Raw genomic sequence first — 24,871 nt, forward strand, 5'->3', positions numbered from 1 at the left:
GATTTTTGACACTCATTTTGTGGCAAGGCCTGATGTGCACTGACATGAGCCTATCGAGTGTCTTAACTGTTTTGTTGATTTCACTGCAGAACTAGTAGTGCCTTTGATCATGGTGTGCTGGCCTAGACCTCACTGAAAGTGGTATTTGATATGCGGCACACACACCATATTGCCTTGCAAAATCTGAAAACTTCTGAGGTCCTGAAACCCATCTGACTGCTGGTGTTATGAATCAAGGCTTGGGGCCTCTCAGGCTCTTGAGTGTGGGGACAGGACAGAGCACTGGGTGTGTCTCAGAGTCACCAGTCAGCCTAGTGTGGTTCCGGCATGACAGCCCCAATTAGCCATGCTCAGTAAGGGGAGTGCAGGCAGGACGGTGTGCTGGGACCAGGGGGCGTCGGGGAGCCGTGTGGGATAAATATGCTAGTGTTGCCGAAGGGCCTGGAACAAGCTAGAGACCAGACAACCGGAAGGAGCAGCATCACTGAATTCTGCACAGAAGAGCTGCGCGCTGTGTTCTGGTCAAGTCTTGCAGCCTGCGGCAGCGAAGTCAAATTCATTACGCTCGACACAGAATCCTTTCCTGCTGAGTTTTCTGCAGCTCTTCTCACCCTTATGTTGTAAGCTCCGATGGCTGTGAGGAGCATGTTCTCACACACAGGCAGTGTAGGTGGGGAGAGTCACAGCTGAGGGGTGAAGCCCTGGGTTCTGGGGCCAGATTCCTCACTGCCTAATGCTTGACTTCAGCTCTGTTATCTGGGAAATAGAGATTCCGCTCACTCATTCATGCATACAATCATTCAGTGAGTATTTATTTCCCACCTAGTGCTATGCCCAGGCTGGGGGCAATGAAAGGAACAAATGAGATAGTTGTAGTGAAAACCCTTTAAAAGCCACAGAACACCTGACCATTGTGTTTTACCTGTTACTTAGTATTCTGGGCATATGTTAACCCACAGCGTCTTACCCTTTATGACACCGTGTTCATTAGCTCTCCAAGGTCCATCAGAGTCCTATTAGTCCTACTTTATAGACTTGAAAGACTGATGCTCAGTGCAGGATTTTGGTATGTTAAATGTCCCGGAGAGACCTGCTCCTCTGGTCTAGAAGTAATGGGCTACTTTTCTTAGAGGATGCTCAGCTCTTTTATGTTTGAGCTTGCCATCTCCCAGAGAGATATTACTAGTGCATCCTTTAGGCCATGCTGAAAATGCATTTCTTACCATAGGAGAACCTAAAAATATGTGACAAGGTATGAAAACACATACTGAGCAGCCAGTGTGGGGAACATCTGCAGATGAGAACATGAGTTGGTGATTCTAAGAGATGGGTTATAAATACTGACTTTGAGAAGAGCCGAGGCACCTTTTGCCTTGGGGCTCGTTGCCTGGGAGAATGTGGGTGTGCTGGTTACAACATAAGTTTCCAATTGGGTGGCCTTTCACTTTTGCTGCTTTAAAATGGGAGTGAGATGGCTTATCACAAATTCCAGGTTGGACAGGTTGGCCTGATCCAGGCAGTGAGCACCTGGCAAGCAAACTGAGCCCAGAATTTGGAGATCACCCAAGGTGTTCCGCCTACCCTTGTGTTCAGAGTTGACTGGTTGATGAATGTGGGTGTAGGTTCATAGACAGATCCTCAACAAGGAACCTCTTTCATTCTGCTCATGTGCAAAGGCAGTACCATTTAAGACCTTGCCTTTTGTCTTAGAACAGACCCTTTCTTCCCTTATTCCACAATTGAGGCCTGGTAGTCTTGATGGAGGGGGTCTGGCCCTGGGTGAGGAGGCACTCATCCTGTGAGGCTGACAAGACATTTACGCCTTTCATTTTGCATCTCTGTGATAAATCAGATGACATACTTTGCTCCCCCATGCCTTCTGTTTTGTTATTTAGAGTTTAAAAGTGACTTCTGTGTTTTTCTCAAGCTTGATGATATTTACTTTAAATAAATAAAGTAATGCTTGTTCATTGTATAAATTTGGAAAATACAGAGAAAAAAAGGGAAAATGAAGATCATATATCACACACCATTCACATTTTAGTTAAGTTCTTCCTTGGTTGGTTGATTAGCTCTTTATTTATTTATTTACTCATTTACTTGTCTAACTACCTATCTATCATTGGGGCCTGAAGATACTTGTGTGTAAAATCTTTGCAAAATTGAGATTTCACTGTATATACAGATTTATATCTGCTCCTCTCTACATCACTAAATAGTCTTCACAGACATGCTTCTCATGGCTCTGTACTATTTTACAAAACATGGTTGGCTTTCTCTGTGGTTGAATATTTAGATTGTTTTCCATTTTTTCACAACTGTAAATTTCATCATACAGAGTATTTTTATTTGTGTGTTATGACCCATATCTCAGATTATTTCATATTGTGCATTTTGGGCTCTGAAATGATTGGGTCACTTTATGAAGCCAGTTTGTGCATATGTAGGCTGCGTTTACCACGTGGAAATTGTAGCAGAGATGGCTGCTTTAAGGGCTAGTGCTAAAAATGGAAATCACAGCTATCAAATTAAAGAACTACCTCTCTGTTCACATTTGGATTCTGAAGATGTGTGTTATTCATATCAACCTTTGAGGTTGGTCAGAGGTGTTTCCACCAACAAAGACTAGGTCAGTCCTCACAGCAGCTTTGAGTGTTCAGACATTCCGACGTGGGCTCAGATTAATTAAAATAGCTGTTTAGCAATGTAAGGTCTTATAGGGAATCCATTTATTTAAAGAGTCAGCAGAGGATTACTCACAAGTTTACTAATAACCCCTCCTGGTGGTGAGGAAAGGACAAACTTGCATCTTTGCCTGGATATACGTGTCATGTGATTTTTTTTTTTTTTATGATTATGTTTTGGTTTTTTTTGAAATAATGCTTTTGTGCCTGCTCATGCTTAAGGCTCCTTATTCATGACTCTCAGAACAGTTTCTGGAATGTCAGCCTGCTGGGGAATGTCCTGTCCCCTGGCCCCCTGCTTCCTTGGTCCCAGTTATCAGCAGTGGGTGTAGCCCTTTCAGAAAGCCTTGGCTAAATCTGTCATTGACCAGAGGCACTTTTTTCTTTTTTAGATTTTTTGTTTATTGCAGTAACATTGGTTTATAACATTGTATAAGTTTCAGATGTACATCATGCTACTGCTATTTCTGCATAGATTACATCATGTTCACCACCCAAATACTAACTACAACCCATCACCACACACTTGTGCCAAATTATCGCTTTCTCCCTCCTCCCTCCCCCCTTCCCTTCTGGTAACCACCAATCCAATCTCTGTCTCTATGTGTTTGTTTGTTGTTGTTATTATCTACTGCTTAATGAGGGAAATCATGGTATTTGACCTTCTCCCTCTGACTTATTTCACTTTGCATAATACCCTTATTGTCCATCCATGTTGTCACAAATGGCTGGATTTCATAGTTTCTTATGGCTGAGTAGTATTCCATCGTGTATATATACCACATCTTCTTTATCCATTCGTCCCTTGATGGGCACTTAGGTTGCTTCCAAGTCTTGGCTATTGTGAATAACGCTGCAATGAACACAGAGGTGCATGTATCTGTACACATTGGTGTTTTCAAGTTCTTTGGATAAATACCCAGCAGTGGAATAGCTGGATCATATGGTAGTTCTATCCTTAATTTTTTGAGGACTCTCCATACTGTTTTCCATAGTGGCTGCACCAGTTTGCACTCCCACCAGCAGTGTGTGAGAGTTCCCTTCTCTCCACATCCTCTCCAACACATGTTGTTTCCTGTCTTGTTAATTATAGCCATTCTGACGGGCATGAGGTGATATCTCATTGTAGTTTTGATTTGCATTTCCCTGATAGTTAATGATTTTGAATATCTTTTCATGTGTCTGTTGGCCATCTGAATATCTTCTTTGGAGAAATTGTCTGTTCAGGTCTTTTGCCCGTTTTTGAATTGGGTTGTTAGTTTTTTTGTTGTTGAGATGCATGAGTTCTTTATATGTTTTGGAGATTAGCCCCTTATCTGATGTATGGTTTGCAAATATCTTCTCCCAATTGTTAGGTTGTCTTTTCGTTTTGTTGATGGTTTCCTTTGCTGTGCAGAAGCTTTTTAGTTTAATGTAGTCCCATTTGTTTATTTTTTCTATTGTTTGTCTTGCCCAGTCAGACATGGTGCTTGAAAAGATGTTGCTAAGACTGATGTTGAAGAGCGTACTGCCTATGTTTTCTTCTAAAAGTTTCATAGTTTCAGGTCTTACATTCAAGTCTTTAATCCATTTTGAGTTAATTTTTGTGTATGGTGTAAGGTAAGGGTCTACTTTCATTTTTTTGCATGTGGCTATCCAGTGTTCCCAGCACCATTTGTTGAAGAGACTTTCTTTTCTCCATTGTATGTTCTTGGCTCCTTTGTCGAAGATTAGCTGTCCATCGATGTGTGGGACCAGAGGCACTTTCTGATCCCTCCTCACTGGCCCAGTCTTCCTTTTCTTCCAGAGACTTTGTGTTGCTCTCCAGGTTCCTCTGAGGGACAAGTCTTCTCTTCCGTGATGTTTGGTCCCATTTGCCTCCTCGGCAGTGATGGTGGATGGGTGTGAGCCCTTTGGTGTCTGGCCTCCCAAGCTCTCTTGCTTCTGCCTGTTAGCTCTGCCTCTAGTGAGCGAACTCAGAAACTCGCCCCGTGATGGTGGAGGTCCATCTACTGGCCAGTTGAGACTGACCATTCTCTTGGGGAGCCTCAACGGAAGGCCTGTTCACCGTATGGTTTTGGAAATCAATACACTAAGGACTGCATGAATGTCTCCATTATTTTTTAGAAAACAAGAAGCCAAGGAGGGGCAAGCCATTGCGAGACTGGCGCGAGCGGAGAAATGCCATCCGGCTCACCAATGAACATACGGTGGAGACACTGGTGGTGGCCGATGCCGACATGGTGCAGTACCACGGGGCAGAGGCTGCCCAGAGGTTCATCCTCACCGTCATGAACATGGTGAGTCTGGAGTCAGGGTTCTGACCCTGGTGGGCTCTGTTTCCTCTTGGATGAGTGCTTGGGACGTGGGTGCTATGTCCTCATCTTCTCCTCAGTTAAGGAAGAAGCTGGGTTGGGGGATAGAGGCACACACAGCATTATGACCCCTGGGCTGCGCAAAGGTCAGGGGGCTTGTGGGCGTCCCCGTGGGAGAGGGCCCGCCCACTGACTCACTTTGGTGTGGTGTTTCAGTGCCTGGGTTTGCCCAGTGATTGAGCTCTGCCCCGCCACTCCTTACCAGAGGCCCTCTAAGACTGTTGCTCTGTGCGAGACCCATCCAAGGGGTATTCAAAGTGAGTGAGCCCAGTCTGTGCTCTAAGGAGTCAGCAGTCTAGAAGGAGGAATCATGACCAAACTTTCATGTAAACAGAGCTTGCTGTGTGCAGTGAGGGCCTGGTGAGAGAAGGGGAGAGAGGTTATCTAGTGGAGGGAACCAAGGAAGGAGTCTGTGTCTACATCCGATTTGATGGGTGGGGATAGAGGTGCTTCCCTTGATGGGTGGGTGGGAGAGAGGCTGCACTCCTCAAATTTTAGACACAGAAGCATCTTTGAGTACATCCCAACTCCAGCCATCTATCTGCTTTCCTAACAAGCATTTTTGAAGACCTCCTGGCACTGTGTTAGGTGCTGGGGATACAAGTGCAAAAAAGACCTGGTCCTTCCCTCAGAAGGCAGTGGTATCAACAACGAATAAAGCGTCCATGTTAACAGTAGAAATACCTGTGGGGACCACCAGGGTCCAGGTGGAAGGCTGGTGAGTGATCATCCTGCAGCATGGAGGTTTCATGAGAGAGCTGATCCTTGAGCTGAGCGGGAGTAAGTGTTTGCCAGATTAGGGGAGAGGTGGCAGGTCACACAGAGGGTGCAGCAGGAGCTGCATTTGGGGGAGGCCTGGTGGTGGGATGCAGCTGCAGCAGGGAGTGGAGGAGCCTTAGGGGTACGGGTGGACATGTGGACTGGGTCGGGTTGGGGAAGGCAGGTAAGACAGCTTGAGAGCTGGGGCCACGGAAGGGGTGGGGAGGAACGTGTCCAGAGTGATGTTCAGGAGGACAACTCCAGCAGCTGTGCACAGGGTGGATTGGAGTGGGAAAAGGCAAGAAGGAGCATCGGGAATGGAATATGTGTGAACTAAAGGGCAGGAGTGAGGATGGAGGAGGTGGTCGTACAGAGAGGAGGATGTGCTGGGACGAAGAATCCACAGAAACTGGTGACTGGTAGGGTGTGGGGCTTGGTGAGGCAGGAAGAGGAGGTGAGAGAAATCCAGGGTACATCTGGGCTACAAGCAGAGTGTTTGGGGACATGACAAGTTCAATTCTAGACAAGCTGGATTCGAGCTCCCCATGGAGATCAGGATGGAGGTCCTGGCTGGAAATAGGGCGTGGGGCTTATCAGCATAGAGCTGGGAGCTCGCAGCGTTGTCCAGGTGGAGCACATTGGGTGGGTAGAGAAGCTGGCCACACACAGCCCAGTGGATCCTGGGGGGCAGGGCAGGGGATGAGGAGCTGGCAGAAGGGCATACACAGACTGGAAGGAGGTTGTCCCTAAGGAAGGAGGTGAGAGGTGCAAGAAGGCACTGGTTAACAATGCCAGATGCTACAGCCAGGTCCCTGGAGGAATAGCTTTAGGGATTGTTGGGGGTGGAAGCTGGACAGGGGCAGAGCGAAATGAGAATGGGAAGTGAAGTAGAAGCAGCAGTTGCAGACAATCTTGGCTGAGGGAGAGGAGAGACAAGAGCTTTGCTAGGTGGAATCAGTGTCAAGGAGGACTTTGTTGAGGGAAAGGGGAACAGGTGTTAAGAGTGTGGAGTTTAGGCTCAGACAGGCCTGGACCAGGACCCCTACTCTGCCACTGACCGCAGAGCTGGCAGATGGTGTCAGATGGTTCTGAGCCTGCTCCTCCTCAGCCAGGCAGGGGTTTGGCACAGAGTGCTCTGGGCCTGGCAGCAAAGGGTCGTGTGGCTACGGAAGGGGAGTAAGTAGGCAGGGCAAGGTTAAACAGGCCGTGGGCTATGCTGTCGGGGGAGATGTGGCTGAAGAAGGCCCAAGAGGAAGGAGGTGGCGACATCGCCAAGGTCACACAGGAAGTTGCTGGTGGGGCCATGGCCATCAGGCCAAGCCTCTCCCTAACTGGCCACGGGAATATAGATGCTTGTGAACCCACCATGGGCTGACGGGCGTTGTGAGCCTCACAGCGGTCCTGCTTGCTGTAAAGACAAGACTCGGGCCTCCTCCTCTGTCAGGTAGGCTTTCCCGACACATACCTATTTGTAGGAAATTCCCTCTTGTCTTGCCCGCGCCCACCTCAGACATGCTGTGCTCTAAAGCTGAGGCTGCTTTGGTAGCACTTTGAGAGTAGCGTCTTCATGGTGAGTGACTGTTGGGACCCACAGACTTTCTCACAGGATGGGCTCTTCTGCAAAGCAAACCAGCAGTGTGCACCCCCAGGGGACCCTCGGCTAGTGATCTCTTTTCAAGACATGGCCTCTGTGGGTACAACACCTAGTTGCCCTCCCTTTCAAAGTCATAAACTCTGGAAGTTGCATTAACATTTTTTCCCTTCCTGCCTTCCATCCTTTGTTCCTTCCTTCCCTTTTTTCAGGTTTCTTTTTTTTTTTTAAATTGTGGTAAAAAACACATAAAGTATACCATTTTAACCATTTTTAAGTGTACGGTTGAGTGCATTTAATACATTTACATAGTTGTGCAGCCAACACCACCATCCGTCTCCAGAACTTTCTTCGTCTTCCAAAACTGAAACTCTGTACCCATTGAACACTAACTTCCCATACCCCACCACCCCCCAGCCCCTGGTAACCACCATTCTACTTTCTATCTATGAATTTGATGATTTTAGGTACCTTATATAAGTAGAGCCACATGGTATTTGTCCTTTTGTGAGTGGCTTATTTCACTTAGCATAATGGGCATAATGTCTTCAAGGTTCCTCCATGTTGTAGCAGGTGTCAGAATTTCCTTCCTTTTTAAGGCTGAATAATATTCCATTGTACATACATTTTGTTTATCCATTTGTCCATCAATGGGCATTTTGGTTGCTTCCATCTTTTGGCTCTTATGATTACTGCTGCTGTGAACATGGATATATAAATATCTGAGTCCCTGCTTTAACTTCTTTTGGGTATATACCCAGAAGTGGAATTGCTTTTGTTAACTTTTAATGGTGTGTGGCCATGGTTTCTGAGGAATATTTCTGTGTTCTTCCTTTGCGTAAACCCAGGTCCTCCCGGTGGCTGGTTAATGATGGGTTTCAGTGCTCTAGACTGCCAAGAGGTAGCCCTGGAGGAGGGCTGGTGGGCCTGGCTCCACCCCAGACTCTTTCATCTGCAGATAATTTCATCTCCTTTATTTTTTTCTAATTGTCCTGGGGACAAGTGCAAGGAGTAAACATTCCGTACAACAACTAAAGTAGTAATAAGAGAAAGCTCCTACTTTGATATATCTTTCATAATTTATTATCTGGGCAGGGGCAGCTATTTTATCACAGGTGGGGAGGGGCGTTGTACATGGGAACATCGCCCTCCCCACCCTCCATGGGCTGTAAGGACTGAAAGACAGAGGCTGAGTGGTTGTGATGCTTGGCTTTAATTCAACACTCTTCGCTCCTCTTCAGCTGCTTAAGACATTGAAGGCTCCAGATCATTTTGCTGAGGGCAAACCTGGGGCCAACCACGTTAAATTGGATTTAAATGTTTCCTGATGAGGCTGACCTAATAAGAACAATGCCACTATGATGAAGGGCGTATGGCATGTGTATAGTAACACTTAGCCTTTCAGTCGTCTGTCCTTGGGGTTTCTTGGCCAGTCTAACAAGGCCAGAAAGTGAATGAAAGCAGAATGTCCTGACCCATTCACACAGACCCTCACCACTGGGAACTGTTTCTGTTGCTCTAGTCATGGGTTGCTATTCAGCAAATTTAAAAACAAGTTACATTCAAACATCACATCTTGTTTTCAACAAGACCACCCTCCACCACCACCACCAGCCTTCAATCCCTCAAAATCTAGTTTTGAAAATCCAAAGAATTCTATCCTGCCTGTGGCTGTTTTGGAAAAGGGATTTCTGTTAATAAGTAAGATCATCTTTAAGCCAGGAGGATGGGAAAGGATTGTGGCTGGATGAGGAGCCCTGTCATTAGACAAGACCCTCAGGTGCAGCAAGCAGGAGGGCGAGGCCAGCCACCCCATTTCTCTCCCAGTGTTTTCTGTGGGTCTCCAAGATTGAAGTGGCTACATTTCCTTAGCTCCCCTGGATTGGGAAGGAAATCCGCTGGAGTGGTTGCCACCTCCCTTCCAAAATATTTCTCTCTGTGGGAAGTAGCATCATTGGGTGCTAATATCCAGGCTCCCACCTCCTCCCCGCCCTTCCACTTGGGTCTCTGTAGTCAGAGGCCCAGCTCATTCATGCATGCTGCTCTGACCCCCAAGGCTAATCCCAGACAGGCCCCTGTCCCCAAGGCCAGGCCTGGGGGAGAAGTTGATGTCAAGTGTTTACTTATAGTTTTCTTAGCATCTCCTAGTTGTGATGTATTAGATCAGTGTCAATTGGTGGCCTGATTGCCCATGTTTGAGAGAGAGGAAAGAAGTGGATGTTTGTGATGCATCCATCAGTCCAGATGACAAGCTGGGTGATTTCATGTCTTTTCTTCCTCATTCTTGGTGGATTTCATCATTCTCATTTACAGAGAAGGAAATGGAGGCTTGCGGGGAGTGGCAGAGCAGGGTGCAGAGCCACTGAGTATACAGCAGGGTGAGGACTCAAACCCAAGGCTGAGGGACCCCCACCCCACCTTGTTCAAGACGACAAGCATGTCTGGAGTCTGTTGTTTCTCTCCATCTCTACCCTGGACTGACTGCCATTATTTCTGGTATTGACAACTACAGGAGCTGCCTTTCTGGGCTCCTCACTTCATTTTCTTCCCCCTTGAATCCTTGCTGCAGGATGACCAGCAAGATCTTCATCCGACAGAATTAGGACTTCGTCACTTAGCAGCACTAAGCCCCTCTGTGGCTTCCCATGGGGTTAATGTGGAATCCTCGCTCTTTTGTGTGTCTCTCCAAGGCCATGTGACCCAGGGCTGCCTGTTTCTCCTGGGCTTTGTTCCCTTCTCCACCTCAGCACTGACACCTGCCATGCAGGCCACCATTCCTCAGGCTCCCCAAGCTCCTCTTGGACTCATGGTCTCTGTCAAGAATTCTCTTCTCTCTACTCCTCTGGTCTTTTAGGCCTCCATGTAAATGTCCTGTCAGAGGGCCCCTCCTTCCTGATTCCTCTGAAAAGGCCAACCTGTTTTCTTTATCACAGCAGTCTGCTTTTTACTTGCTGGTCCTTATCTTGATTTATAATTCCATATTTATCTGCTTTTTAAAAACCATCTTGTTGCAGAGTTTTTGTAAGCTATTGAATGTAAGCTGCTATAAACTCAAATTAGAGTGTTATAACTTTAGGATGTTAAATGTAATCCCCATGGTAACCACAAAGAAAATAGCTATAGAATACACACAAAAGGAAATGAGAATGAAATTTAAAAGTTTCATTATAAAAATATCAACTAAACACAAAAATGTCAGTACTGTAGGAGACGAGGGACAAAAAAGCTATAAAGCATACAGAAAACAAATAGCAAAATGCAGAAGTAAGTCCTTCCTTATCATAAATTACCCTAAATGTAAGTGGATTATATTCTTCAATCAAAAGACAGATTGGCAGAATGGATTAAGAAAAAAACCCAACATGATCCCACTATATGCTGCTATGGAGCTCTATATGCTCCATCTCTCTACAAGAGACTCACTTTAGATCCAAAAACACAAATAAGTTGAAAGCAAAAGGATGGAAAAAGACATTCCATGCAACTAATAACCATAGAGCGCAGGAGTGGCTATACTAATATCCCACAAAATAGACTTTAATTAAAAAAAGTTTACAAGAGGCAAAGAAGGATACCGTATATTAATAAAAGATTCAATACAGCAAAAAGATATAACAGTTATAAGTATTTATGCAGCTAATAACAGGCCATCAAAATATATGAAGCAAAAATTGATAGAATTGAAGGGATAAATATGCATTTCTATAATAATAGTTTGAGACTTCAATCCTCCACTCTCAATAGTGAATAAGACAACTACACAAGAAGATAAGGAAGTGGAGGACTTGAACAACACAGTAAACCAACTAGATCTAACAGACAGACAGAATACTCTACCCAACAACAGAATATTCCTTTTTTTCAAGTGCATGTGGCATATTATCCAGGATATACCATATATTAGGTCACAAATTGTCTCAACAGATTTGAAAGATATCATGCAAATATCTTCTCCAAGCACAATGAAAATCAATAACAGAAGGAAAACTGGAGAATTCACAAATATGTGGAAATTAAACAACATACTCTTAAACAACCACTGGGTCAAGGGGGAAACCACAGGGGAAATGAGAAAATACACAGAGGTGAATAAAAATAAAAACACAACATACCAAAACTTGAGGAACAGTGAGGGAAATGTATAGCTGTAAATGCTTACATTAAAAAAGAAGAAAGATCTCAAATCAACCACCTAACTTTAAACCTTAAGGAACTAGAAGAAGAAGAACAAATTAAACTCAAAGCTAGCAGAAGGAAGAAAATAATATTAGAATGAGATAGATAAAGAATAGAAAAATAATAGAGAAAATCAACAAAATCAAGAGTTAAATCTTTAAAAAAAATTGATAAAATTGACAAATCTTTACCTGAGCTAATAACAAAACTCAGATTACTAAAATCAGAAATGAAAGTGGGGACATGACTACCAATTCTACAGAAATAAAAGGGATTATAAGAGAATACTGTGAACCATTGTACACCAACAGATGGAATAACCTAGAGGAACTGGAAAAATTCCTAGAAACACAGAACTTACCAAGACTTAATCACAAAGATATAGAAAACCTGAACAGACCTATAGCTAGTAAGGAGATTGAATCAGTAATCAGAAGTCTCCTGACAAAAGCCCTAGACTTGGCAGCTTCACTGGTGAATTATATCAAACATTTAAAGGAGCACTAACTAGTCAGTTCTCAAACTCTTTCAAAAAACTGAAGAGGAGAGAACACTTCCTAGCTCTTTCTATGAGGCCAGCATTGCCCTTATACCAAAGCCAGGTAAAGACACTAAAAGAAAAGAAAACTACAGTTCCTTGTGAATGAGAAGATAATTTCCCTTATGAATATTATTGCAAAAATCCTCAACAAAATACTAGCAAACCAAAATCAGGTTATACATCACAACAAAGTGGGATTTATTCCTGAAATGCAAGGATGGTTCAACATACAAAAACCAATGTAATACACCATATTAACAGGATGAAGGATAAAACAAAACCCGATCACCTCAATTGATGCAGAAAAAGTGTTTGATAAAATTCAACACTCTTTCATGATACAAAAAACACTCAACTAACTAGGAATAGAAGGAAACTACCTCAATATCATAAACACTATGTATAAAAAACCCACAGCAAACATAATACTCAATGGTGAAAGATTGAAAGCTCATGCTCTAAGATCAGGAACAAGGCAAGGATGCCTGCTTTCACTGCTTCTATTCAACATACTACTGGAAGTCCTAGCCACAGCAATTAGAAATAAAAAGAAATAAAAGGCATCCAAATAGGAAAGGAAGAAGTAAATTATCTTTGTTCACAGATGACATGAGCTTATATGTAGAAAACCCTAAAATTCCACACAAAAAATGTTAGAACAAATAAAATAATTCAGCAAAGTAGCGGGATACAAAACCAACACACATCAGTTGCATTTCTATACAGTAGTCCCCCCTTATCCAGTTTTGCTTTCCGTGGTTTCAGTTGCTTGCAGTCAACTGCAGTCTGAAAATACAGTACAATAAGATATTTTGAGAGACAGAGACCACATTCACATATTTTTTATTATAGTCTGTTGTTATAATTGTTCTATATTATTAGTTATTGTTGTTAATATCTTACTTTGCCTAATTTATAAATCAAACTTTATCATAGGTCTGTGTGTATGAAAAAAAAACATGGTATATATACAGTTTGGTACTATCTACAGTTTCAGGCATCCACTGGGGGTCTTGGAACATGTCCCCTGTAGTTAAGGAGTGATTACTGTACCTAAAAATGAACAATCCAAGAAGGAAATTAAGAAAACCATTCCATTTACAATAGCTTCCATAAGAATAAAATACTTAGGGATTAACTTAATCAAGGAGGTGAAAGACTTGTACACTAAAAACTACAAAACTGATGAAAGAAATTGAAGACCACCTAAATAAATGGAATGACACTCATGTTCATGGATTAGAAAACTTATTATTAGGATGTTAGTAGTACCCAAAGCAATCTACAGATTCAGTGCAATCTCTAGCAAAATCCAAAGAACATTTTTCCTTGCAGAAATAGAGAAATCCATCCTAAAATTGGCATGGAATCTCAAAAGACCCTGAACAGCCAAAACAATCTTGAAAAAGAAAAACAAAGTTGGGGTACTTACACTTCCTATTTAAAAATTTACTACAAAGCTATAGTAATCAAAATACTGTGGTGCTGGCATAAAGACAAAGGTATAGACCAATGGAATAGAATAGAGAGCCCAGAAATAAACCCTGACATATATGGTCAAATGATTTTCAACAAGGATGCTGAGACCATTCAATGGTGAAGTAACAGTCTTTTCAACAAATAGTGCTGGAAAAACTGGATATCCACATGCAAAAGAATGAAGTTTGACCCTTACCTAACACTATATACAAAAATTAACTCAAAATGGATCAAAGACCTGAACATAAAAGCTAAAACTATAAAACTCCTAGAAGAAAACATACGGAAAAAGCTTCATTGGATTTGGCAATGATTTCTTGTATGTTACACCAAAGAAACAGGCAACAAAAGAAAAAATAGACAAACTGGACTTCATCAAATATAAAATCTTTTGTTCATCAAGGGATACTATCAACAGAGTGAAAAGGTAACTCACAGAATGGGAGACAGTATTTGCAAATTGCGTATCTGATAATATCCAGAATATATAGAGAACTTCTAAAATTCAACAACACCAACAAAAAACAAACAGCACTCATTAGGGAAATGCAAATCAAAACCACAATGAGATATCACTTCACTCCCATTAAGACCATTAAGATGCTATTATTAGAGTGACGTCAGCAACATGGTGGAGTGAGCTCTTCCCTTCATCTCTCCCACTTTGAACTACAACTAAATGGGCAATCATTCACCAACAGAGGAAACCCACACGGCACAACAGGACACCTGAGAGACCCACGCAGCTATATATCTGAAGATGGATGGACTAGACCTCTGGGAAGTGGTGGAGATAGGTGAACACTCCCCTGCCCCTCCCTGGCAGCCCTGTGCAAGCATGTGAATGATTTCCTGGCCGGCACATGGTACCGCTGTTGCCAAAAAGTGGGAACATGCCTCGGGGTGACTGTAGGAAGAGGTGGCAGCAGCCCTTAGCCCACTTGTGATCACGTTCCTGGTGGTGGGAGAGCCCACCATGCTGCTGCGGCCCCAAGGAGTGGCCCAGGCTTTGTCTCCGTGAGGAAGGCCCACCCACCAAGCACAGCGGTCAGTACAATCGCAAGAAGAGGCAGCAGCAGATCTACACATGTGCCTGAATGCTTTCCCAGCACGCGCAAGCTCCCATAGTACCCCCACAATGTCCAGCAGACAGGATGGGATCAGAAACACAGCGCCTGCTTCCCCCTAGTGGTAGCAGGTGCAATCTGTGACCTAATACTACCACAAATGTGCCGACAAAATGTTAGTTCATCAAATACCATGAGAAACTACAGCAATGATTCAGACCACAAGGAAAATGACAATTCTCCAGAAACGAACCCTGAAGGCACAGAAATTTACAAACTATGTGCAGAGAATTCAAAGTAGCTGTCATAAAGAAACTCAGTGAGTTACAAGAAAACTAGAAAGACAGTTCAGTGAGCTCAGGAATAAAATTAATGAGAAGAAGGACTACTTCACTAAAGAGATTAAAACTATAAAAAAAAATACCAAGGAGAAATTCTGGATAGGAAGAACACAATTACTGCAATAAAAAATAATCTAGAATCCTTAAAAAATAGAACTGATGTTATGGCGGAAAGAATTAGTGATTTAGAGGATAGAAATGCTACAGGTGGAGGAAGAGAGAGAACTAAGATTTAAAAAAAATGAAGGAATTCTTTGACAAATATCTGACTCAATTAGGAAAAGCATCATAAGGATTATAGGTATTCCAGAGAGAGAAGAGAGGAAGAGAGGAGCAGAGAGCTTGTTCAAAGAAATAATAGCTGAGAAGTTCCCAAACCTGCGGAAGGAACTGAATTTACAAATACATGAGGCTAATAGAACTAATTATATCAATGCTAAAAGACCACCTCCAAGGCATATAATAGTAAAACTGGCAAAAGTCAATGACAAAGAAAAAATATTAAGGGCAACAAGGCAGAAGAAAATAACCTACAAAGGAACCCTTATCAGGCTTTCAGTGATTTCTCGGCAGAAACCTTACAGGCTAGGAGAGAGTGGAATGATATATTGAAAATATTGAAAGACAAAAACTTTCAACCAAGAATACTCTATCCAGCAAAACTATCCTTCAGTTATGATGGAGAAATAAAACCTTTCCCAGAAAACAAAAGCTGAGAGAGTTCATTACCACTAGACCTCCCCTACAAGAAATGATTAAAGATAACCTCATACCTGAAACAAAAAGGCAGAGGTCTATGAAGCTTTGAGAAAAGAGATAAATCAGAAAACTGCTGCTCTCCTTCAGAACAGGGAGGCAAATATTCACTTATAATTTAAAAGATAAACAGAAGGAAAGCATCAAAAGTAGCTATAAACACTTCAACTTAGTCACAAACTGCAACACAAAACGGAATAATTTGTGACAACAATAACTCAGAAGGGGAAGAGGAAAGGGATAGAACTTGCTTAGGCTAATGGAGATAAGAGGCTATCAGAAAATGGACTATCTCATCTTTTATACAAGCCTCACGGTAACCACTAAACAAAAAATCAGAGCAGAGCCAGCCACAATTCATTAAAAAAAGAGAAAACCTCCACAGAATACCACCAAAGTGAAATGGCAGTCAGAAATAGAAAGGAAGAGAAACAATGGAAACATAGAACCGGAAAACAAGAGATAAGATGACAGTATTAAGCCTTCATATATGAATAATCACTCTGAATGTAAATGGATTGAATTCTCCAATCAAAAAACACAGCGTAGCTGTGGATTAAAAAAGAAGACCTAACAATACGCTGCCTCCGGGAAACCATCTCAGCTCTGAAGACAAACGTAGGCTCAAAATGAAGGGATGGAAGATGATACTCCAAGCAAATGGCAGAACAAGAAAGCAGGTATTGCCATACTTACATCAGACAAAGCAGACTTCAAGATAAAAAAAGACAATGAGAGATAAAGAGGGGCAGTATATAATGACAAAAGGGACACTCCACCAAGAGGACATAACATTTATGAATATTTATGCACCTAACACAGGAGCACCAAAGTATATAAAGCAACTATTAACAGACCTAAAGGGAGAAATTAACAGCAACACAATAATAGTAGGGGACCTCAACACCCCACTTACATCAATGGACAGATGATCCAGACATAAAGTCAACAAGGAAATAGTGGATTTAAACGAAACACTTGATCAGATGGACTTAATAGATATATAGAGAGCATTCCATCTAAAACCAGCAGAATACACATTCTTCTCAAGTGCACATGGATCATTCTCAAAGATAGACCATATGTTGGGGAAAAAGGCAAGCCTCAATAAATTTAAGAAGATTGAAATAATCTCAAGCATCTTTTCCAACTATAATGCTATGAAACTAGAAATCAACCACAAGAAAAACACTAGGAAAGTCACAAATATGTGGAGACTAAACAACATGCTACTGAACAACCATTGCATCAATGAAGAAATCAAAGGAGAAATTAAAAAATAAAATGAAAATACACCATACCACTTCTTATGGGATGCAGCAAAAGTGGTCCTAAGAGGGAAATTCATAGTGGTACAGGCCCACTTCAACAAACAAGAAAAATCTCAAATAAGTGATCTTAAACTGCACCTAACAGAACTAGAAAAAGAAGAACAAAGTCCAAAGTCAGCAAAAGGAGGGAAATACTAAAAATTAGATCAGAAATTAATAAAATAGAGACTAAGAAAACACTAGGAAGGATCAATAAAACTGAGAGCTGGTTCTTTGAGAAGATAAACAAAATTGACAAACCCTTAGCCAGACTCAACAAGAAAAAAATAAGGTTCAAATAAATAAAATTAAAAATGAAAGAGGAGAAATTACGATGGATACTGCAGAATTACAAAGGATTATAAGAGGATACTATAAAAAGCTATATGCCCACAAATTGGATAAACTAGAAGAATAGATAAATTCTTAAGCTTGTACAACCTCCCAAAACTGAATCAAGAAGAAATAGACACTCTGAACAGACCAATCACAAGTAAAGAGACTGGACAGTAATCAAAAACCTCCCCAAATTCAAAAGTCCAGGACCAGATGGCTTCTCTGGAGAATTCTACCAAACATTCAAAAAAGACTTAATACCTATCCTTCTCAAACTATTCCAAAAAATTGAAGAAGTTAGAATGCTTCCTAACTCATTCTATGAGGCCAACATTACGCTGATCCAAAACCACACAAAGAAAACACAAAGAAGGAAAATTACAGGCCAATATTGCTGATGAACATAGATGCAAAAATCCTCAATAAAATATTGGCAAACTGAATTCAGCAATACATTAAAAGGATCATACACCATGATCAAGTGGGATTTATTCTAGAGATGCAGAGATGGTTCAACCTCTACAAATCAATCAATGTGAATCACCACATTAACAAAATGAGGAATAAAAATCACATCATCATCTCAATAGATGCAGAGAAAGCATTTGACAAGCTCCAACGTCCATTTAAGATAAAAAAAAAAAAAAACCTCTCAATAAAATGGGTATAGAATGAGAATACCTCAACAAAATAAAGGCCATATATGAGAAACCCATAGCCAACATCATACTCAATGGAGAAAAACTGAAAGCCATCCCTCAGAGAACAGGAGACAAGGGTGCCCTCGCTCACTGCTCCTATTCAACATAGTACTGGAGGTTTTGGCCAGAGCAATTAGGCAAGAACAAGGAAGAAAAGGAATCCAAATTGGAAAGAAGAAATAAAACTCTCGCTGCTTGTATATGACATGATTCTATATATAGAAAACCCTAAGAATCTACCAGAAAACTATCAGAAATAATCAACAACTACTGCAAAGTTGCAGGGTACAAAATCAATGTACAAAAATCAGTTATATTTCTGTACACTAACAACGAACTAGCAGAAAGAGAAGTCAGGAATACAATCCCATTTAGAACAATTACAGCAAAAAGAATAAAATATCTAGGAATAAATTTAACCAAAGAGGTGAAAGAGCTATACACTGAAAACTATGAGATGTTATTGAAAGAAATTGAAGAAGGCATAGAGAAATGTAAAGATATTCCATGCTCCTGGATTGGAAGAATAAACATAGTTGAAATGTTCATACTACCTAAAGCAATATTCAAAATCAATGCAATCCCAATCAGAATCCCAATGACATTCTTCACAGAAACAGAACAAAGAATCCTAAAATTTATATGGAACAACAAAAGATCCTGAATAGCCAAAGCAATCCTGAGAAAAAAGAACAAAGCTGGAGGCCTCACAATCTCTGACTTTAAAATATACTACAAAGCTGTAGTAATCAAAACAGCATGATACTGGCACAAAAACAGACACAGAGATCAATGGAACAGAATTGAAAGCCCAGGAAAAAAACCACACATCTATGGACAGCTAATCTTCGGAGCCAAGAATATACAATGGAAAAAGGAAAGTCTCTTCAATAAATGTTGCTGGGAAATTGGACAGCCATATGCAAAAGAATGAAAGTAGACCATTATCTTGCACCACATACAAAAATTAATTCAAAATAGATTAAAGGCTTGAATGTAAGACGTGAAACCATAAAACTCCTAAAAGAAAATGTAGGCAGTACACTCTTTGACATTGGTCTTAGCAGTATCTTTTTGAATACCACGTCTACTAAGGCAACAGAAACAAAAGAAAAAATTAACAAAGGGGACTACATCAGACTAAAAACCTTCTGCAAGGCAAAGGAAACCAGGAACAAAACGAAAAGACAACCTACTAACTGGGGAAAAATATTTGCAAATCATATATCTGACAAGGGGTTAATCTCCAAAATACATCAAGAACTCATACAAATCAAAAAAAAAAAAATACAAACAACAGATTAAAAAAGGGGCAGAGGATATGAACATTTTTCCAAAGAAGATATACAGATGGCCAACATGCACATGAAAGACATTCAACATCACTAATTATTAGGGAAATGCAAATCAAAACTACAATGAGATATCACCTTATACCAGTCAGAATGGCTATAATTACCAAGAAAAAAAATAACAAAGATTGGAGAGGATGTGGAGAAAAGGGAGCCCTCATACACTGCTGGTGGGAATGCAAACTGGTGCAGCCACAATGGAAAATAGTAGGGAGATTTCTCAAAAAATTATAAATAGAAATACTATATGATCCAACTATCCCACTACTGGGTGTTCATCCAAAGAACTTGAAATCAACGATCTAAAGAGATTTATGTATCCCTATGTTTATTGCAACATTATTCATAATAGCCAAGACATGGAAGCAGCTCAAGCGCCCATCGACTGATGAATGGATAAAGAAGAAGTGGTATATATATACAATGGAATACTACTCGGCCATGAAAAAAGACAAAATCGTCCCATTTGCAACAACGTGGATGGACCTTGAGGGCGTGATATTAAGTGAAATAAGCCAGACAGAGAAAGACAAACACCATGTGATTTTACTCATATGTGGAAGATAAACAAATACATGGAAAAAGAGAACCGATTAGTGGTTACCAGAGGGGAAGGGGGCTGGGGAGGGGCGAAAATGGTAATGGGGCACATATGTATGGTGGTGGATAAAAATTAGACTACTAGTGGTGAGCGTGATGAAATCTATACAGAAAATCATAAATAGTAATGTACACCTGAAATTACACAATGTCATAAATCATTATGATCTCAATAAAATAATTGAAAAAAAAAGATGCCATTATTTAAAAAAATGTAAAATCACAAGTATTGGCGAGAACGGGGACCCTTGTGCACTGTTGTTGGGACTGTAAAATGGTGCAGTCCTCATGGAAAACAGTGTGGTGGTTCTTCAAAAAAATAAAAATAGACTTATCATATGATCCAGTAATTCCACTTCTGAGTATATGCCCAAAAGAAGTGAAAGCAGGGTCATAAACAAATATTTGTACACCCGTATTTGTAGCAGCATTATCCATAATAGCCAAAAGGTGTAAGCAACCCAAGTGTCCATCGACAGGTGAATGGATGAACAGAATGTGGTCTCTCCATACGGTGGAATGTTATTCAGCCTTAAAAAGGAAGGAAATTCTGACACATGCTACAACATAGATGAACATTGAGGACATTATGTTAAGTGAAATAAGTCAGTCACAAAAGTAGGAATACTGTACAAATGCTACATGGTACATTTGTATGAGGTACCTGGAGCAGTCCAATTTATAGAGACAGAAAGTAGAATGGTGGTTGCCAGGGGCTGGAGGGAGGAAGGAATGGTACAGAGTTTCAAGTGGGAAAGATGAAAAAGTCCTGTAGGTTGGTGGCGGTGATGGTTGCACAACAATGTGAGTTGTGCTCACATTGCTTAATGCCACTAAAATGTACACTTAAAAATGTGTAAAGTGATAAATTTCATATTATGCATATTTAATACAATTAAAAACCCACCCCGCTTATCTGTCTTTTCATTATCTGTAAGTTCATTCAGGTAGGACTATGTCTACACCTTCACCATTATTTACCCAGTGCCTGGTACATGTGCAGGGGATGATCAAAAAATGTTTGTGGAGTCTGTGAACTCGTAAATGAGTGAGTGATGCCATATACCAACATCCTTTGCAACGGATTTAGTGCTGAAGTCATGTAAACACTGGCTTTCCTTGTTTAATTCCTTGATTAATATACTTCTGAAAAGCCTTTTGTATTCCAAGCACATCACACAGATGTGCTGTCCTAAACTCTGGTAGAAAGTGTTTCTACATAAGTGTAATTACATATTTACACCTCCCACTCAGCCCACTGTGCTATGGGTGGTCTCCTTCAGCCCCTCTCAGCTCACATCTTGTCCTTCAAGGGGGATGTATCAAGATGGAGAAGATAAAACAAGCATGATGAGAAAGAACTGGACTGAGAGAACACCTGGCTGCTGTGAACAGCTTCACCTCTGAGCTGTGTTCAGTCAGACTTCAGAGTTGCAGAAGAAATGGCTGCTGTGAAAGCAGAACAACTTTGGTTATTTTTGAGGACTTGGGAAGCGTGGAAGAGGTACCAGAAAACCCTGGCATCATGCAGAGTGGTCCTGTTTCCAAACACGGAAGAAAGGAGTTTTGTAAACCATAGAGCGGTGAGCTTGGTTCTTCTGTCGGTCAGAGGTTTTGATTAGAAACTGGATCTGGGCTAACTGAAGCAGAAAAGGAATCATATTTTTGGAAGTGTATATGGAATCGAAAGAAATGCTGGGTTACCGGGCTCAGAATTTGGGGCAGAGTTGGGGGCAGGGGACTTCGGGAGGCCAGGCAGCAGGAGAGAGCAAGGCCAAGGTCTGGCTAGGAGTGTGGGCTTGTCTTGTACTGCCTGACCTCCTGCCGCTTCTGTGTCCTGGGAACATCTCCCCACTGCCTTGCCTCTCCTTCAGGAATCAGAGCCCTAGGTGAGTGTCCAGGAACCGGCCTACTCCAGGGCTGCTGTGGCAGGCCAGAGTGAGGCTGATACTCCCTTTGGTTTCTATATTGGGAAGAGAGTCCCTGCCTTTTTCCAGAGCTCACCCTGTGGGGGAATTTTCCCCAGTGAAAACAGCAGTAGATGCTGTTTAGAAGAAAGAAGAAGAAAAATTCCAGCAAAATGTCTGGCCACTACACAGGCTAGAGTATAAGAGGTTCACTCACATGACATATGATCCTATAGCTCCACTCCTGGGTATATACACAAATGAATTGAAAGCAGGGTCTCCAAGAGATATATGTACATCCATGTTCATGGCAGCATTCTTCACAATAGCCAAAAGGAGGAAGTAACCCAAGTGCCCATTGAAGGATGAACAGATAAACAAAATGGGGTATGTATATATATACACACACAATGGAATATTGTTCAGCCTTAAAAAGGAAGGAAATTCTGATATGTGCCCCAACATGGATGAACCTGAAGAACATTCTGCTAAGTGAAATAAGTCAGTCACAAAAAGATAAGTACTATATGATTCCACTTATATGAGGTGCCTGGGGTAGTCAAATTCACAGAGACAGAAAGTAGAATGGTGGCTGCCAGGCACTGGGAGGAAGGGAGAATGAGTTGTGTAATGGCTACAGAGGTTCAGTTTTGCAAGATGAAAAGGGTTCCATGGATGATGGTGTGATGGTAGCACAAGAATGTGAACGTATTTAACACTACTGAACTGCATACTTAAAAATGGTTAAGATGGTAAATTTTGTGTTATTTGTATTTTAGTGCAATTAAAAATTAAAAAGAGGTTCACTCACTAATTCCATTCAGCTGTATTTACTGGGCACCTGATGTGTGCTAGGGACTCTTGTAAAGACTGGGGAGAGAGTAGGCCTCATGGAGCTCATGTAGTGGGACCGACAGACAGTGCTCAACACACAAATCAGTAAAATTTGTGTGCAGATTTGATAAACTGCTATGCGAAGATCCAGGTGATAGCAAGTGACTGAGGTAGTTAGGGACACTTCTGTGAGGAGTGACTTCCACTTAGAAGGGAAGACATTAAGGAGCCAGCCAGTGGGGGTCATTCTGGCATTTGGGAGGGCACGGAAAGAGGCTGTTCTGGTCGGTGATGGGGAGGTTGGGAGTGTGGTGAGAGGTGCGCCATCCGGCCGACCTCGCAGGCTGGTATGCCAGGCATGGGGGTGGGCCTCGCTGCACGTGCAACGGGAAGCTGCTGCAAGGTTTAAGCAGAAGAGTGGCCTGCAATGATTTGTGCTATGTGAGATCCCTCTGCCTGGCACTTATCCAGGGACATGGAGTCCTACTCCAGGCTGTCTCTCCAGCACACCACTCACCTGCACACGTAAGCGCAGACGGAGAAGCCTCCGCCAGGCTGGGTCTCCCAGCTGGCAGCGAGCCGCAGAGGGGTGCTCTGGACTCGGCTCTTGTTGATTTTCAAAATGTGCTGTAGTGCTTCTTTACCTACATGACTTATTTTCCTTTGGTTGGGGGTGGTGGTGACACAGGAGCACGAATATTTTAAAACAAATTGCAGACGGAAACAGGTGGCGCTGACACTAGAAACCCTGGGTTTGGGCGGCCAAATTGGAAAACGGGCCACTTGACAGAGCTTTGGTTGTTTTTAGCTTCCTTAACAACCATGGAGCGGAATGAAAACCTGAGACGTTCCAGGCAAGTTCTGTTTGGAGGGAAAATGACATCAACTTTACTCAATTACCATTCAAAACAGACAGTAAGCCTCTCTCTGGTGACCAGAGAAACTAGCAAGGTGTTAGAGCCCTCACTGGTTCTCATATCCGGCAGCCATTGATGGGAAACTGCTGGGAGCTTGTTAAACGCAGATGGCCAGACCCACCTTCAGGGTCTCTGATTCAGTGGGTCTAGGCTGGGCTCTAGAATGTGCATTTCCAACAAGTACCCGGGTGATGTTGGTGCTGCTGCTTCAGGGACCCCACTGAGTGGCACTGTGCTAGAGAACGTCGTCCCCTCCTGTGTGGGGGTCTGAATGGGCGCCGTATGTGATGTGAGAGTGTCGTCTGCAGTCCCCGTCTGTCCTAGGGAGCCCCTCAGTCACGCAGGTAGGTGGTGCTCTTGTGAAAACCCTGCTTGGTATTATGAACAGCTCCTCCCCATGTACCCCCGTCACCTGCTCCTTCTCTGGTCCCTGTCTCCCGCTCTCTGACTGTGTCCCCAAGTCACCAGCCAGGAGAGCCGCAGTGTGCTGCTGGTAGTGGGTCCACTCAGCTCGGTCTCCAGGCTGCTAAGGAAATGTGACAAATGCAGCTAGGGCTCTGAACACTTGCCAGGACCCAGCCAGAGCTGGACGCCGGAGACAGAGTTTCCAGACAATTGGCTATACTGTTCTCTGCCCAACCAGGTGTCTCCCTAAACATCATGTGGCCACCACCTCCAAGACTTCTCCTGAGTATGAATTTCCATGGGGAAAAAAGATGGGGAGACTTTGCTACATGTCTTTGAAGCCTGCTGCTTTGTATTTTGTGGCTGTCATCGGATTTTCATCTGGCTGGCCTAGCTTGGCGCTGAGCCTCGAGGGAGATCCTGTGCGTCTGCCCTGCTCCCTGCGGAGCTTTCTGGGAGCGTGGTACAGCTCACATCAGGTGACGAGGCACTGTAGCCATGGTCAGGCTCCCATTTCTGCTCTCATAGTTACATGTCAAGGTAAATGCTTTCCTACAGGCTTACTAGAGAATGTTGTTTAGAGCATGAAACTTTTTTTTTAATTAGTTAATTTAAAATTTTTATTTTGGTAACGTACACATAACAAAATTTACCATCTTAGTCATTTTGAAGTGTACTGTTCAGTATTATGTATGTTCAAATTGTTGTGCAACCAACCTTTAGAACTTTGTCATCTTGCAAAACTGAAACTATGTCCATTA

At 42.3% G+C, this 24,871-nt stretch overlaps 1 protein-coding gene across 10 annotated transcripts in view; it reads left to right on the forward strand.

The window, feature by feature from the left end:
* The window catches only part of ADAMTS17 (ADAM metallopeptidase with thrombospondin type 1 motif 17), a 420,881-nt gene that overhangs the window by 134,165 nt on the left and 261,845 nt on the right, over nucleotides 1–24,871 (forward strand). For all 10 annotated transcript variants that reach the window (XM_058542337.1, XM_058542333.1, XM_058542327.1 and 7 more), the window contains one exon: nucleotides 4,791–4,963. In XM_058542337.1, coding sequence (XP_058398320.1) covers nucleotides 4,791–4,963 — 173 coding nt within the window. The remainder of the gene's footprint in view (nucleotides 1–4,790; nucleotides 4,964–24,871) is intronic.

The sequence above is a fragment of the Diceros bicornis genome, chromosome 5 (genome assembly GCF_020826845.1).
Source record: "Diceros bicornis minor isolate mBicDic1 chromosome 5, mDicBic1.mat.cur, whole genome shotgun sequence".
NCBI lineage: Eukaryota > Metazoa > Chordata > Mammalia > Perissodactyla > Rhinocerotidae > Diceros > Diceros bicornis.